Source organism: Erpetoichthys calabaricus, chromosome 1, assembly GCF_900747795.2.
Source record: "Erpetoichthys calabaricus chromosome 1, fErpCal1.3, whole genome shotgun sequence".
NCBI classification, from domain to species: domain Eukaryota; kingdom Metazoa; phylum Chordata; class Cladistia; order Polypteriformes; family Polypteridae; genus Erpetoichthys; species Erpetoichthys calabaricus.
Genome location: NC_041394.2, coordinates 126,546,210 through 126,564,455, shown reverse-complemented (window position 1 = coordinate 126,564,455; position 18,246 = coordinate 126,546,210). Strand labels below are relative to the sequence as shown.

The 18,246-nt window shown below is 36.2% G+C and overlaps 1 protein-coding gene across 1 annotated transcript in view; it reads right to left on the bottom strand.

The window, feature by feature from the left end:
• Positions 1-18,246, bottom strand: part of LOC114649978 (pyroglutamylated RF-amide peptide receptor) — a 103,765-nt gene that overhangs the window by 14,600 nt on the left and 70,919 nt on the right. Inside the window, exon 4 of the mRNA XM_028799427.2 lies at positions 6,752-6,813. Within this exon, the coding sequence (XP_028655260.1) occupies positions 6,752-6,813 (62 nt within the window). The remainder of the gene's footprint in view (positions 1-6,751; positions 6,814-18,246) is intronic.

Genomic DNA, 18,246 nt, shown 5'->3' with positions numbered 1-18,246 from the left:
GTACAAAGCAAGGAATATAAAGAAGTACTGCAGGATTTTATTTCTATTGTGGAAATAATGTGTATGTTCATCTATTTGTGTCAATTTCCAGGTTTTTATAGCTTATATATCTGCCACACAGTAATAAAATTGAAAGTTAGGTAGAGCCATGCCACCTTCTGCCTTAGGTCTTTGTAGTGTTGCCCTTTGGATACGTGGATGTTTTGAATTCCAAATAAATGAGGTTATGGTTGAATCTGATTTTTTTAAATGATTTATTGATGTATATTGAAATGTCTTGAAATAGAAAAAGGAGTTTAGGAAGGAAATTCACTTTGACAATGTTAATTCTTCCAGCTAAAGTGAGATGAAGAGTTGACCATCTATGCAAGTCTTGCTTAAGTTTTTTCCATACAGACAGCAGAATTTTGTTGATAAAGAGCTTTATGTTTACTTGCAATGTTTACCCCTAGGTATTTAAACTAATCTGCGATGATAAAAGGGAAGGTGTCCAATCTAATATTGTGTGCTTGGGAATTCTTTGGAAAGAGCACACTTTTATTCAAATTGATTCTGAGACCAGAAATCTTTTGAAATTCTGTTAGTGCTGTTAGGACTGCAGGTACAGTATTTTGTGTGTCTGATATATGCAGTACCATTTCATCTGCATATTGAGAAATTTTCTGTTCAAGCCCTTCTCTGATAATCCCCTTTATCTCATAAGCATTTCGACAGTGAATTGCCAGTGGCTCCATAGCGATTGCAAAAAGCAGTGGTGACAAGGGGCCTCCTTGTCTAGTACCATGTTCTAGTTTGAAGTATTCTGAATTAATGTTGTTTATACAAACTGAAGCTTCTGAACTGGTATACAGTAGTTTGATCCATGCACAAATGTTCGGGCCAAACCCAAATTTCTCCAATGTAGTGAAAAGTAGTTCCATTCAACCATATCAAATGCTTTTTCTGCATCCAACGATAATAATATCTCCAGGATGTTAGACTTTGTGGGTGAATATATTACATTAAACAGGCATCGAAGATTGGAAGCTAAGTGTCTACCTTTAATCAATCCAGTTTGGTCTTGTGATATTATTAAAGGAAGCACTTTTTCCATCCTTCTAGCTAGGACTTTGGAGAGTATCTTAACATCATTATTCAGAAGTGAAATTGGTCTGTATAATGCACATTGTAATAAGTCCTTATTTTGCTTAGGAAAGATGGTAATTAATGCTTGGAGAAAAGTTTGAGGTAGAATTTTATTGTCTCTAGCTTCTGTAAATTTTGCTAATAAAAGGGGAGCTAGCTTAATTAAGAATTTTTTATAATATTCGGCAGGGTAGCCATCCGGGCCTGCTGCTTTCCTACTCTGAAGTGAGTTTATAGCATCTAGTAATTCTGATAGTGCCAGAGGTTTATCCAATTCTTCTGCACTGAGAGTATCTAGTTGTGGTATCCGTAATGCATCCCGAAATACATTAGGTTATGTCTTGTCTTCTTAAAACTCAGTAGAATATAAAGACTTATAGTGGTTTCTAAATGTGTGCATTATATTTTTATGGTCAATGGTTTTGTCTCCATCTGTGTTAGTGATTGCTGGGGTTGCATTGCGAACTTCCTGCTTGTGGATTTGTTGAGCTAAGATTTGATTAGCTTTCTCTCCATGTTCATAGTAATGATGTCTTGATTTAAAAATGAGTTTTTCTGTTTCTTTAGGTGTCAAGAGGTTGAGTTCTGAATGCAGAACCTGTCTTTTCCTATAAAGTGCCTTATTTGGACACTTGGCATGTTCTTGATCTATTCTGGTAATTTCGCTGATTAGCTCTGATACCTTCTAGGTTTTCAATTTACTTCTGTGGGAAAGATATGAGATAATCTGTCCTCTTAAGAAAGCCTTCAGGGTTTCCCACAGTATTCCTGCAGACACCTCTGAGGATATATTTGTCTCTAAAAAGAAATCAGTTTGCTTGGATATAAATTCTGTACAGTTCTCGTCTGCTAATAAATGTGGGTTAAGACACTAGCTGATTTAATTGTAGGCAAGAAATTGTTATCTACAAGAAATAATCAATTCTTGAGTAGCAATAATACTCTGGTGAGTAGAAGGAATATGTTTAATGGAACAACATAAGCCCTTTAGTCTGAGGTTTCAGATTTGTCATTCAGAGACAAATACATTTTTTAATCTTAAATTTTCAGGTGAATTGCCTTGAGATAAATATTTGAGATGGCACAAATTTATAGTAAAGTGCTTTTTTCAGCTTGGGTTTTTTTGGCGGCACATCTTCATAGTAAGGTGCTTTTTCAAGTTTGCATTTTTATGATGGCACACTTTCACAATAAAACTGTATTTGTGAGTTTGATTTTTGAGATGTTACACCTTAATAGCAAAAGTGCATTTTCAAGATTTGACTTTGCCTTGTAGTCACAGTGCTTTTATGAGTAGTGAATGTTCACAAAGAATTTCCGATTTTTGGATGTGGAAAGAACAAGTATATAGATACTTTTGCCAGTCTCATACACTTGAGACTTATGTTTGTGTTTTGCACTGAGTTATTCTTTCCATGTTATTGTGGTTTGTTCTTTGACACCTCAAAGCCATTCAGCTCTCAACTTGAGGTGTTGCAGTTTCAGTTTAAGCAGTTCAGAGCCAGAATTTTTCCTTGGTAGGAGGTGGTTGTCAGGCTCTCAGTTTACTGAGATGTTTATGTTTAAACCTATACGGCTGTACTTTGCCAGATGATGACGATGACAGGAGCGTATCAAACAGATCTAATACCAATCGAGGGAGAGCAGACACAAGCATCCTATTGTTAAATATGTGAAGGTTGCCTGAATTGGCAGGTAAATTACTGGTAGGTAAATTAATGTTAATGTTAGAGAGATCTTCGTGCATAAAGGAAAATTCTGATATAACTCCATCAGAATTTTTAGACCAGAAATACCACTGAAGCTGATACAAAAGGCTTGAATTACATTACAGTGCACATTATGCAAATTCCTCTAATTTAGGTGTCCCACCTTTGTTAAACAATGTTGAATTTTCCCAATCTTATATGTGACTAATTGCAAAGAAATTACAAGGACGTTGTACTCTGCACAATGCTGCACACTTTGCTGTATACAGTAAGTTCATCATTATAATGTTAATCACAAATCACATCCCACCACTCTTACATGAACATTCTCGATAGTCTTAAAGTTTGTATTAGCTATGTACTGTTTGTATTCTGCAAAATATCACATCCAGTAAAAAATCCAGGCCTCACAGACAGAATGAACAGACTCTAGCTAAGAAAGAAAAATTTGCATACTGTTTCTGTAAATTATAGTGTGCTTGCAATGATACTGCGAAAATACTGCTGGGTGGTATTGATGTAAATTTTAGTGTTTGTAGAAAACATACAAATCAGCGGTGAGACCAGATGCTGCCTGCTGGATGAAGAAGACCAGTAAGATTAAGCACTTGTTGTAGAGCTGTCATTAAAGTATGTTGTCTATGTGGTGCATCTTAACTAGCCACCTACAATGGAAATAATCTGAATATTTTACAAAACTTGAAGGAAATTAGAAACTCAGTTAAACATTTTGAATAATTGTAGCTTTCTGCTAGGAAATTCAACAGTGATATATACACAAATTTGGAAAGCCAATATTACACTAGCAGTCTTAACAGACATGGAAACTGTCAAGACTACTACAGTTATAAGATGTAAGTGGAATAGTTTACAGTCACAGAGAGCACAACTAATAATAAAAGAGATTTTCACACATCTTGAATAATGGATTCTACAATGAGTTTAATATCATACAAAAAGTCAAGCAACCTTATAGAAAGCCCACAAATAAAAGATAATGACATTAAAATAGATAAAAATAAAGCCAATAAAATAACAACAAAAATGGCAGAAATGACAACACAACAGATGAATCTGTAGCCAAGAATAAATATTACACGTAACTGTCTGTTTTTTCCCATTTTACTTTTGGACTATAGCCTAATTTGTTTTGCTGTTGATTTTCTTTCTTCTTTTCATTGTAGATCAGTCTATCACCCTGTAGTAACTGTCATTTATCGAACTGTCCTTACATGAACAGGAATGGGATCTTAACTATTTCTGCACAAAGCAACAGTATAATAGAATTGGGGGATTGTGCTAGGGAAAGTAACAGACATTTCTGGCAATTACAGCACCAGGATAAAGACACAGGTGTCACTGGAGAACAGCGAGCCTGGTAGAAGAACATTACCAGGAACGAGTGTTACTGTCACCTTTAAGTCACAAGGACTGGGAATGAGGGAATGGCTGTATGAGCCACACAGGTCTGCGGATTTAAGGCACAAGTGAAATCTCAGCCACTGGTGCTGATTCTTTGTTTATCTAAGCAAATGTTAGACATTCTTTAGTTCCTCTTTGGTTACTGGTGGCAGATGATGCCACAAAACTGATCAGAGATTGACGCGAGAAACCTTCTTTTTGTACTTTCTTATGGTGGCCGAGGGAGAAAAAGGAAATTAGTAAATCTCAGCTCAAAAATGTAATGAGAAAATCCACAAAATTGAAAACCTGCAAAGTGTTGCGAGCTATGTTAATGTAGGTGGATGATAGGGATGCAACATTATAAACATGGAGGCAGAGAATTAGAACAAAAGAAATAAATTAGTTCTGGGAAAATCTGATTGCCTTTCATACAGTATGTACTGTATGTAAAGTAACATAACATATAACATAACATAACTCTTCATATTTTCCCATTTCGATGTGTGGTCTTCTCCAAACAGCATGGGCCAGCACCTCCTCGCCAGTTTTTCCACCCACCTCTGCTTTGGTCTCCTTTGCTTTCTCTTTCCCTGTACTTCCATTCCCATCACTTTTTTGTCCCCATATTCATTGTATCTCCTCGTTACATATCCATACCATTTCAACCTACTTTCCTGTGCTTTATTAGATATTTCTCCTTCTTTTATTGTACCTCTGATTGTCTCATTTCTTATTTTGTCCTTTTTTTCTGTAACTCCACACATCTATCTCAGCATTCTTATTTCTGCCTCATCTAAGTTCTTCTCCTTTTGCTCCCTTTACTGCCCATCTCCCAGCTCCATACATCATTGCTGGTCTTACCACTATCTTAAAAACTTTACCTTTAACCTTCGCCCTAATTCTTCAATCACACAAAACCCCTGATACTTTCGTCTAATCTTCCATCCACACTGCACTCTATGGTTTATAAATTTGCACTGTAGACCTCATGTGCACATATGGACGTTACTACATGGTACTGACATTGCTCGTCTGTGAAATGCAGGCACTAGACTTTCATCCATCACTCTGACTTGTTCATGGTTAGAACTGTACACCCAGTGTAAGTGTCTGAACTTTGTTCCTGCTACTTATCCAATATTCGGATCACACTCATTACTATGGCTGTGTGACGATGTGGGTTCTACACCATGCTCCTATTCAGCTTCTGGGAGCCCTTGAACCCGACACCGTCGCTATGCAGTGAGGCACAACAATGAAGTAAGGGGATGGTGCAAAAAGTGCAAAAGTGCTTTTATTTAAAATCAACAAACAAAAAGTGTCCAAATTAAATAAAGTGCACTGCATCAACAGTCTTCATTAAATAAATAATCCAATAAAACAAGTGAACTAGTGAAGGTTAAAATCCAATAAATAGAAAAATCCTTTAAAAAACAATGAGGTTAAAATAACGGCTGGAAGCTGTCCTTTTTAAACCACAGAGTATGTATGTTAACATAATATTAATAAAAAGTAAATAAAAATACAAATAAAAAACATGGGTTAGCTAATTTTCTTTTTTTTCATAACATCACCAAATTTCAGTCTAATTATTCAAAGCATTTTTGAAATTTTGGTTTGTTAAGTTTTTTTTATTGTGAGGGCTGGTTAACCCTAAATGTTGATATATCAAAATGTCCTTTCTTAGAGGGTTCCTACTGCCGTAGATGTACAATCCTGACAAAAATTCAGCTTTTTAACTATATAGAAACTAGTGTTTTTGTTGTGATGTCAGTCAGTTGGTCCAATTTGTATTATATACAGTGTATATATATATATATATATATATATATATATATATATATATATAATATACAGTATAATGCACAAGTTTGGCTGTATCACTTTGATTTTTAAATTTTAATTTTATTATTATAACGGTTATGTCTTCGGGCCACCGCTTCAAACATTTACTTTAGTCGAGGGCACAGCCTGTTATATGATTCATATTATGGGCATAGCCATATTGTTTTCTAGTAACAGCACTCGTGGCCAGGTATACATCTCATGCTGTCATATTTGATGTTGCTGAGGCATAAATAGTACATAAATTGGTGTCATGATAGTTATGGCATCCTAGTTTGCAGATTTTCTTTATAAATCAAACGTAATGTCCAATAATTCTTTAAATTTAGGTTTTCTTTCTTAATACTGAATTACTGGCTTAGTTTTTTTTTTACGTTTTAGGGTTTTGAAATTTGATATTTTGGCTTCCTTTGCAGTGTTCTGACCATTTACCCTCTTCCCAACAGTATCTTTGCTTTCTTCCCAAAAATACAAATACACTTTTTTTTATCTCCTGAGCCTTTCATTCTTTATTTTCCAAACTTCTAATACCTGTACCCAACTCACTGCTACCTGATTTATGAAACCTGCTCTCTGTTGTTCACCTCCGTTACACTGAGTGCCTTTTTTCATGGCCACTGGCCTCTGAACTTCCCCTTTTGTTCTTTTAAGGTGATGAGTCTTCTTACCTCTACTTTGTGAGCATACCACATTGGAGATGCAATTGCCAAGGAGCTCAGCCACACACCAGCTACAGAAAAAGAAATGGATCAAAAATAGCATTACAGACCAAAATCAGTTTTTGAAAGCAGCATAATACTTGTGAGGATTGCATGATTAATTTCAGTCAGTAAGAAATGCATCAATTGCACTTGAACAGATGAACATTGTATCTCTGAATGATTTCTCTGTGTCCTCCCACAGATGTCATAAACATCATGAAAGACTTAGTCAAGCTTAGGGTCTAGCTAGTGGCATGGTTCAGGAAAGCCCTCTGGACTACTTGCATCCACAGGAAGGTCAGACTTGAAATATTTTGAAAAATTTCAGCTGCAAAACAAATATTATCCTGAGGGCAGCAGTCTTTTAAATTGTGCCAAGTGTTAAATGAATAATCAGTTTCTGATTTTAACTGGCAACAATGAACTGTATACAAGTGAGAATGCATGGAGGTGTTAAGATAAAATACTACAACAAAAAAGAAATCTGCATATAATTATCTGTTGGACAGTTAAATAAATACAGCACTTCTTTGATTTAAAGGGTCTAGGTGAAGTCCATACAGGTTTGAAGTTGTATTTATATTTTTGATCTTTGATTGTTTAAGCCTCATGGTGCCTTTTTAACTAATTTAACATATGTATGAAAATATTAGTGAATAACAGTACATTGAGACAGAAAATGCTCTTGATTCAATCCCTGAACAAAGAATAACATTCAGGAGAAATCCAAAAGCACTGGGTAAACAAAGGAAAAACTCAAAGTGTAACAAAAGTATAACAAAAAGGAAGCAAAATAATTATACTGCAACCTCTCCAAGCCTACCCATATAAGTCAAACAGGTGGACTGGACAGTCTCCTTGCCCACCGATGTATACAGAAGATCACTGTTATCACCTTCTATTCATCTCTCTGTTGTTCACATGGTGTACCTTTCTTCTGCCAGTCATATGTCAGCCCTGGCTCACCCCTCAGCTCTATGATCCTGGAGTCACTTGTCATCCTTTAACTGTAACATGGACACTTGGCTCGACCTCACACTCAGAAGTTGCACCCATGAGCCGTCCACAGCTTTAATGAGACAGATTTCACATACAGCCTTATATTGGTAGCGGGGCCGTCTTAACATGTGGGCACGCTGGGCAGTTGCCCGGGGACCCCACAAACATAGGGGCTCCATGCTAATCTATGTATGTTGTGAATTGCTGAGTGCTTGTAGAAGTAGGGGCCCCAGTGCACTTCTGTGCCCGGGGGCCTAAAATGCTGTTAAGATGGCCCTGCCTAGTAGTGAATCAAGAGTATCAGCCATTTCTTTCCTAGCAAGTAGTTCTCTACATTATTATAGATGTCCCCATTAAGTGCTGTGGAGATGTCACCCTGGTGACACCTGCTTGTTTTTGCATTTTCCCATTCACAAATGCACCCACTACTATGTCAATACCGTAAATATAATCAAACAGGGCACTTAATTCTGGAACTGTACAATACAAAAGTGAGTCCAAAATGTTTATAAATCATAAAGAATAACAAACGTCTAAAGACTTCCAATTATTGGCCTCACTAACAAACAAATCCCAAAGGTATTCTTAGTGAAAAAAACTTGAATACTCCAAACTGCATTAATTTTGGTAGACATTAACAACTTTGGAGTGTGGCTATTTGTTTGGTTTAGCAAAACACTTGAGATGAGATTTACTGTTTTGTAATGAATCACAATACATGTTCCGTTTCAGAGGGAATAAAGCTAGCAAGCATTTTACTTTTATAATTAGGTTTAAGAGCAGCTTAGATAATACAAACGGCATCAGATAATTGAAGCAGGGAATGTGTCGTGACTTTTGTTTTGTTTGTCACTGTTTATATTAATGTTCTGTTTTTATTGGTTTAGGATTTTAATTATTATTGTTTCTTTTCTGTCTGTAGCTATCTTTTCGCGATAGTTTTTTAGGGTTGCTTTGCTTGTTGTCAGTCACGTGACTTGAAAGTCATGTGTTTAATTGTGTTAAGACACAGGTATTTTAATTAAACCCTTTTTTTGAGTGTGCCTTGTCCTTTTTTTTAATTAGGGAACGTAGGAATGTTAGTTTTGGCTCCTCTGGCCTTTGCTTTATTTCTAGGTTCAGATGTTTTGAACAACATTTTGGGCTTGAATTTTTATTCCATTGTCCTTTTAATATTCAACCTTATTGTGTTCCATCTTTGCATTATGGATGTGCACCCAGGGGCCCCCTTTTCATCTTACTACTACACGATGAAATCATCTACGGGGAAGGTCGATGAAACAATTGAGTGTCCACACATCAAAATCAAAAAGGGGGACCTCTTCACCATACTTGAGCGACACAAAATCAAGAGTGGGAAACAACCGTTCAGCATGAAACAACAGAGTGTCTGTGTGCAAACTGTTGAAAGGGAATCAACTCTCTGCTCTGGTGCTCTTTTCATTAAATCACTCAGGGGCCTGTGGGGGTATTAATCTGGCCTTGACCTCAGATTGTCTTTTGCCATCAGTTTAGCCTTTTCATGAGTCTTATTTCTTAACGTCACATAAAATCTTGAGAACATTATTGTTTAGTGTGCTTACCGCATGGCTGCATAGGAAATAAATCAGTTCTGAAATGCTTTCCTTATCTACTCTGGTTATTTACAAAATGTGCCTTTTTCGAGTTGTAATATAAACTTTGAAATGAGCGATTCAGCTCATGTGACCTCAGATGAACTACTCTTGCGTCATTAAGAGGGAAGGATAAATTCCAAAGTTACCACCAAATATGAAAATAGAGGACAAACTGTCATGGAAATTATCAACCTCTGGATTCAAATGAAAAATGCATAATTTGCTCATCATCTGCAATGGCTTCAAAGAGTACCACTGTACATATGGGTATGTTCACAATCAGAAGCATGTGATGTTATTAACCCATAAGTGATATTAATCCATGAGCAGCTGAGGCACCTCAGTTAAAGCAAAAGAAGATCATTTTGTTTTGTGTTTAACCAATAGCTAATAAAGAAGAATAAGAAGATAGAAAAAATGTTAAAGAAACAATAAAAAAGTAATATTAAGCGTTTGTTGAACAAGAGAATTCTGGGGGAAAGAAAAGTTATATCTAGTGTATGGGAAAACCGAAGACAAGAAAAAACCTTAAGTGTTTGATATTGAAATTCTTACCCTGGATTTCTTCTATCGTAAGTTTGGCTTCTTGCTTAATTTCAATGACTTTGTTAAACGAGCTTTACTGGCTTTTACAGTGAAAGGAACATTTCATTTGAACTTGCCTATAGTTTAAATAAATATACAATATGTGTTCTGTTTTACACGAGAAATCAAAGAGAATCAGACATTGTCAAAAAAATATGTGCCAGGTTGAAAACCATAAGTCAAAAACTTTTTCCAGTCCTAAATGCCAACCAGTAAATCAAAGCATGTCAAAACAAGCAGAACTTTAGTAGCCATGTAGTTTTTAAGCAAAAATCACCACCTAGAGAAATCTCACGTGACGACTTAAATACAGTTGTTCTGGTGATATTGGCAAACACAGCCTTCCCAGTGGATGATGGTCATTGTCATTGTACCAGGAACGCTATCTATATATCAATCAGTATCATATGTATTGATTTTGGGTGTTATTGTAAGTTATTTTTTGTTATGCTTTGTTAAGTTGTTTTTTTACCACCTCTGTCATAGTTTACTGAGCCCTATATTTATAAACTGCACTGTATAAAGTATTAGGTAGAATTGTTTATAGATCTTTACATGTTCACCCCTTTGTCAACATTTTCTTCCAGTAGTCCAATTTTCTCTCACAGCCCAAAAATCTGCATGTTTGGTTGACTGGCAACTCTAAATTGCCCCAAAATGTTAGTATGAGTGTCAGGACTCATCCTGGCATCTTTTCATTAGAGTGTTTTGTTTTTAATCCTGCCTCTTTTACTTTATTTGTTAATTTTCTGTAAGTATTAGTTACGTTTTGCTTATTGTGTGTCTGACCCATTCAATTTTTGATTCCAATCCTTCGCAAACTTTCACATTTATCATGAAGTACTCATCTTTTGTGAGTTGTTATTAATGTAGTCAAGCTTGCTGCTTCTGACACATTTTGTGTTAAGGTTTTTTTTCTGGTTTGTGACCCTAGCTTTTATTTTGATTCATATTTCAAGTTATTGTAACGATCCCCAAGTTGTGAAGACTGAGACACACACCGAATGGAAGTTTAGCCCAATATGTTTATTTAACCACAAATGATTCACAGCCATGCTTCTAGCAGACTCGCCTTCCACTGTTAAAGATGTGAGAAACATCTTATAAAAGGGCAGTTACTTAAACTTGACAGACCATTTCACCTGTTTCGTTTCCCCAATTGTCGTCCAATGTTGCATGATGTGTCCTTCTCTGTCCACCCATTACTATCTGCAAGGCTGTATTTATAATGCCCTGGGAGTCTCAGGTCTCTGGTTCCTGGAATGCAGACCTCAGCATACCTGGGAACATTTTGCTACTGTGCCTATCTTTAGGGTGATATGCTAGCTACTACAATATACTGCATGTCTAAGGTAAACTAATCCATACCTTTCTTAATTAATATTTTTTTCAGCTTGGTTAGGTATACTTTAATCTTTATCTATTGTGGTATAGATTATTTCATTGTTAATTTCTAGCTTTAGATGAAGTGGCTTTATTTGATATACTATTCTCTGTTACTTTGCTTTCTAGATTTAATAACTAGGATTTTTTTTTATATTAAGCAATGCAAAGAATAATAATAATGAATGTGTCAATACAGTAATCCCTCCTCCATTGCGGGGGTTGCGTTCCAGAGCCACCCGCGAAATAAGAAAATCCGCGAAGTAGAAACCATATGTTTATATGGTTATTTTTATATTGTCATGCTTGGGTCACAGATTTGCGCAGAAACACAGGAGGTTGTAGAGAGACAGGAACGTTATTCAAACACTGCAAACAAACATTTGTCTCTTTTACAAAAGTTTAAACTGTGCTCCATGACAAGACAGATGACAGTTCCGTCTCACAATTAAAAGAATGCAAACATATCTTCCTCTTCAAAGGAGTGCGCGGCAGGAGCAGATAATGTCAGAGAGATAGAGAAAAGCAAACAAATCAATAGGGCTGTTTGGCTTTTAAGTATGCGAAGCACCGCGGCACAAAGCTGTTGAAGGCGGCAGCTCACACCCCCTACGTCAGGAGCAGAGAAAGTCAGCGCAAGAGAGAGAGGAAAGTAAGTTGGGTAGCTTCTCAGCTATCTGCCAATAGCGTCCCTTGTATGAAATCAACTGGGCAAACCAACTGAGGAAGCATGTACCAGAAATTAAAAGACCCATTGTCCGCAGAAATCCGCGAACCAGCAAAAAATCTGCGATATATATTTAAATATGCTTACATATAAAATCCGCGATGGAGTGAAGCCGCGAAAGGCGAAGCGCGATATAGCGAGGGATTACTTATGAATACCTGGGAGTAATAATAGGTGACAATGGAAGATACAGTATATGAAGAAATCAAAATAACCAAGGCAAGTAAAGTATATTATCAAATTAACAGCATTCTAACAGGGAAGAAAGAATAAAGTATAAAGGTGAAGATGCATCTATATAAAACCATATATGCACCAACAATATTATACACTGCAGAATCTTGAGTAATACTGGACCAGCAAAGATCTAAAATAACAGCAGTTGAAATTAAGTACTTAAGATAACTAATATGTAGAACAAAAAGAAACAGGATAAGAAATGAAAGAATCTTTGATGTGGCGAAAATGCAACCACTTGTGGAAACCATAGAAACATAGAATATGTTTATGGAAATAAAAAATGACTGTGGTATGGACATATAATAAGGATGAGCAAAACAAGGTATCCCAAAAAGGTGTCTGAAATGAAGGGTGAAGGAAAATACTGAGGGGAAGATGTAGATAGGTATGGGAAGAAAAATGTCAAAGAATCAGCCAGAAAGAGGGATGAGCATGGAGCAAGTGAAGGTCCTGGTAAAGGATAAGACAAACTTATCCTTTTGTTTGTTTTGTTTAAATAGGTTCTTCATAGTTTTGACAAGGGAAAAATCATGACACTGAATATGTTATTATTATTATAATTATTATTTATGAGACACCTAACCCATTCAGAGTTACTGTTTGCCTTTCAAGGAAAATTGTTGAAGTAAGGTCAAACTCTCTGTAACTCCAAACTGGACTATCCTAGTTTCAAATGGTAGAATGGTAAATAATGCATATTCTTAATCAGTAACACACAAAACAGAAAAATAGTACATGTATATTGGTCTTCCAGGCCGGTCAGTGAAGTGACTTTTTCGAGGCCTCACACTTCTCTTGTGATGTTTAAATCTCCAAAATATGGCATAACTAACTAAATGAATGAAAACAAAAGAATCAAGAGCCAAGGATGAAACTCTGGCCAGACCTTGATGTCAAACTGACACAGTGTTATATCATGAGGGAACATCTTGGTTTCACTAAGACTCTGCAACAGATTAAACATTGTTACTGGCTAAGAGCAGATGAAGAAGAGCACTAATATTGTGCCATAGTACAGTATCAATAGAACTTATCCATGCCCATGTCATCCACAGCAAACTAGGCCCACGTAATTCAGTCCAACTTTGTTTGGGACCTCCTTCGTGGAAAATTCCAGTTCATACTACTTGCTAGCTGAATTCTGTCACTATTGGTTGATCTTCTAATACCTGTTTCAAACACTTCCCTCCAGCAAATGGCTTTGTGCAGAGAAAGCTACAGTAACACAATGTGTCAGCTAAACAGTTTTTTTCAACATTTTCCAATTATTCTTACTAATCAGGTCTGAACTTCTACTCAGTACCAATGTATACCTGCACACTAGACTGACATTTTAATCCTACTATCTCTTTTTTTGTCTTGTATACTGCATCATATTTTATCATTTTATATTTTACCTCTTCTATATATCTTTTTATTTGGTGCTGACCTTGTATATTGCACCAATATTACCAAAACAAATTCTTAATACACCTTAGTGCACCTGGTCAAAAAAGTAAATTCAATATCCTGTACAGCATAGTTTCTTGGAACTGCTTTTGGGTCCCGCAGAGTCGTGACTACCATTGTATTTAATTGCAAAGGGTTACAGACAGTTTGCAAAAAGTTGCTGCAGGCAGTTTAGGCAATTGACAATGTTCTAAAGATGACTGTCAGCAGCTATACTCCAAGGGGAAACGAGGATGACTGTCATTGGCAATTCTGGGTCTCGAAGACACTAACAAGGGCACGATGGGGTCGTGAAAAAACAAAGTTTAAGTAACACTGCTACAGAGAATTGTCATCTTTTCCAATCTTTTTTTAATCAAAGTATTTCAGTTTAAATCATTTTCTAATATGAATCCTGTAATTGTTCAGAACTGATGTGGTCTGCTTTGTATTTATCAGCAATCTATAGTTGCGACTTTGGATGTATATAATCAAATCTATATATGTCTCTGCTACAACTCCTGCAAGGAGGGCTGCATTTTACACCATCAAAGGTACTTCTCCAAATCTGATATCAGATATAACTTTTTGTTTTCACATAGACTGCTGATGGTCACTCTTATACTTATACCCCTCCAAAGGAAGCTGAAGTCAAGCTTTAAAAATGACTTGTGAAGCATGCCACCCTCCAGTTTCACTAGGCCCATCTCACTACAAAAGGCTATGTACTATAAACAACAGTAAACTTTCCGCTGGTTTAAAACATTGGCATCTAGAAGAAGTGCAAGAATCTACACCATCTTTGTTTGCAATGGAGAAAAAACTCCTGTTCTAAATCTTCTCTGTAAGTTCCTCTCGGTACTCCAGTCAACACTATCATTAATTCAGGAGCAATCCTATCTTCACCTTTTCCTAAAGTTATAGAACCAATGTAGAACACATTATAAGACAGAGAAGCTTTTTTCCTATGCATGATAATCACCTATTTCAAAATTTTTAACCTATTTAATATTCAATCTATGGAAAATGCTTGAGATTACAACATTTACAGATCTCTATATTAAAAATACATTTGGATCCTTTGAGCAATTAAGCTCTAAATTTAATCTTGCAGTGACACACTTGTTCTGCTATATACAAATTGTTAAAAGCAACATCCAAACTTTTCCACATCTTTCATCAGTTCTTATTCCAGATACAATTCTGGCTACTTTGTAAGATGATTCAGACAGCATCTCCAAAGCATATACAAACTTTCAAGAAATTTACACTTTGTTAATTTTAGTGAACAATTGGAAAGAGATTTTTCAATTAAAATTTCAGAAAAGGAATGCAATTCAGGCATTCATAAAATATATGTTAGTACAATATGCATCCAGCATTCCATAACTGAAATAAACATTCCTTATTGGTTACAATGCACTGACTAAAGAGCACCAACAAAAGGGCATGCTGACAAATACACACAGGAAAAAAACTGTGCAGCTAGAGGACTTTAATTTAATTTAGCTGTAAGTTTTGTGCTTTGTGATGAGCCTGCTGCCTTTGAAGATTTCTGAATACGTTTCCAGTAGAAATAGTTGCATCCAAATTAAGACATGTCCAGCTTAATAGGCACCTGCAATGGGTAATACCAACATATGGGCAGACCTTTAGACTTTTTCCAAGAGATTGCACATAATTTAACACTATAAACTGCACAGTACAGTTACCTTTTTATTTACATGGTTTTGTGTTTTCACTTCATTATATGTTTGTCCTTGAGTTTTTTTTATTTGCCACATTTTCTTTATTTCATTTATATTTCTTTTATAGTTATTTTCGCGCAAATAGAATAATCTTTTGTGAAGAAAAATCACATATAATCTCTTTAATGCATAAGTGTTCATGTTGAACGTGGCATTAATGCCTGGCATGTTGTTTCCAGCTCAAAGTAAAACAAAAATGGAACTGGGCCAAATGAACACTGCAAGTAAATAAAGACATGTATTCACGAAGAATCTTAATTTTGCTATGGTTTAATCCTCTGTTAACAGACTTTAATTTACTGCGCAGCGGATGGTTAGTGAGCACAGCTCTAATGTGTATGTCGGCGCTCTCTCACTTGATAACTTCATTTGCATGGTTAGTTTGCACTGCGTGGCCTAAATTATGTTTTGTACCCTGCAAAGCTTAATCCCATTTACATTTGAAGTGTGTGCTTTTGATTTGCGTTAGCCACTAAAACACTGACAGATGTTAAGCTAAAATTCTAGTCCTGCTTATTAAAGAACTCAAGTGTTGAAGTCAGAGGGGGGATTTACTAGCAGCAAGTATTTCTCATGATGTTATTTTATCCTCCATGCATTTATCATTGCATACTTTCTGTCGGTACGGATTGTTGCCATCCTTTTAACCTGTGTGCTTATATTGTGCCCACCTTAATCACATATTCCACTGTGATGGCCTGGGTTGGCAGCAGCTGCCTTAACTCACTTGAACCTGGGACCATCGATAGTCATGAACTGAGATGAGCCACTGTAGTGAGGGCAGTAAATGCAGCAAGGGTTGAAGCAAAGCACTAAATTGCTTTAATTTTCACAACAGTGCAAAACAGTGCAGTGCTCCATCCAATAAATAAATCTATACAAACAGGTGTGGAAGTTAAAACCAATAATAAATGTTCTAATAAAACAAGCTTAAAATTCTAGGCAGCATCTCTCCATTCATTTAAAGAAATTGTGAGCCTCAGTACTTTCTTCTACATCCCGACATCTCCTCAGCTCACCGTTTCTGGCCTCCTCAGCATTAGAACAATCTTGACAAAAACAGGCCATTCAGTCCACCAAAGCTCACCAGTCCTATCCACTTAATTCTTCTAAAATGCAATCCCAGATCAAAATTTCGGACAGTATGGAAAATGCAAATTAAAAAAAAAAGTAATTCTAAAATTTACTTTGACTTTTATTTTATTTGAGACATTTATGAACTCAAGATATTTCATGTTTTGTCTGGTCAACTTAATTTCATTTGTTAATATGCATCCGTTCCTGCATTTCAGGCTTTCAACACATTCCAAAAAAAGTTAGCATGGGGCAAATTAGGACTAGTAATGAGGTAAAAAAAAAATTAAATAATGATGTCATTTCAAATAGGTGATGCCAACAGGCGATTGTATTTATGATTTGGTACAAACGCAGTATCCACAAAAGGCTGAGTTTTTAAGGAGCAAAGATGGATAGAGGATCTCTAGTTTGTCAACAAATGCATGACAAAATTATTTTAATGTTTAAAAACAATGTTCTTCAAAGAAAGATTGGAAGTTTTTTGCATATTTCTCCCTCTACACTCCATAATATCATTAAATGATTCAATCAATCTGGAGGAATTTCAGTGCATAAATGGCAAGGGCGGAAGCCTAAGATGAGCACCCGTGATCTCCGATCCCTCAGATGACACTGCTTCAAGAACCGTCACTCATCAATAGCTGATATAACCACATGGCCAAGGGATTACTTGGACAAACCTTTGTCAAGTACTACAATATGGAGTTACTTTCACAAATGCCATTTAAAACTTTATTATTCAAAAAAAGAAGCCTAATGTTAACCATGTCCGTAAGTGGAGTCAACTTCTCTTTGCTTGAAAGCATCTGGGATGGTTCATCACACAATGAAAATGTGCATTGTGCTCAGATGAATCAGATCTTTTTTGGAAGAAATGGACACCATGTGCTCCAGGCCAAAGATGAAGAGGACCTTCCAAACTATTATCAGCAACAAGTCCAAAAGTCAGGGTCTGTCATGGTGTAAGGTTGTGTCAGTGCCCTTGGCAAAGGTAATTTATACTTCTGTGATGGAAGCATTAAAAGTACATTCAGATTTTACAGCAATATATGCTGCCTTCAAGACAACTGCCAGGGACATCTATGCATTTTTCGACAAGACAATGCAAAACCACATTCTATACACATTACAAAGGCATGGCTGTGGAAGAAGAGGGTACAGGTACTAGACTGGCATGCCTGCACTCCTGACCTGTCTCAAGTAGAGAATTTTGAAATGGAAAATGTGACAATGACAGCCTCTTACTGTTGCACCCCTTAAGATGTGTTTGCAGGAACAATTCGACAAAATAACACCTGGAACAATTCATTGCTTGTATCCTCAGTGCCAAAATGTCTTTTAAGAGTTGTGAGAAGGAATGGCGACATGACAAACTGATGAATGCTTTACCGTCTCAACTTTTTGTAGAATATGCTGCAGGCCTGAAATGTAGGAATGGATGTATATTAACACATTAAATGAAGCTGACCAGACGAAATATAAAATATCTTGGGTTCCTTCTGTCTGGGAATGAAATAAAAGTCAAAGTAAATTTAAGAATCACTGCATTTTGTTTGTTGTTTTTCTGCATACACGTATTCTAAACCATTTCAAAATTTTCTGATTTAGGGTTGTAACATCAAGTCTAGTTTTGAAAGTTCCTAAAGTCCTATTGACTAC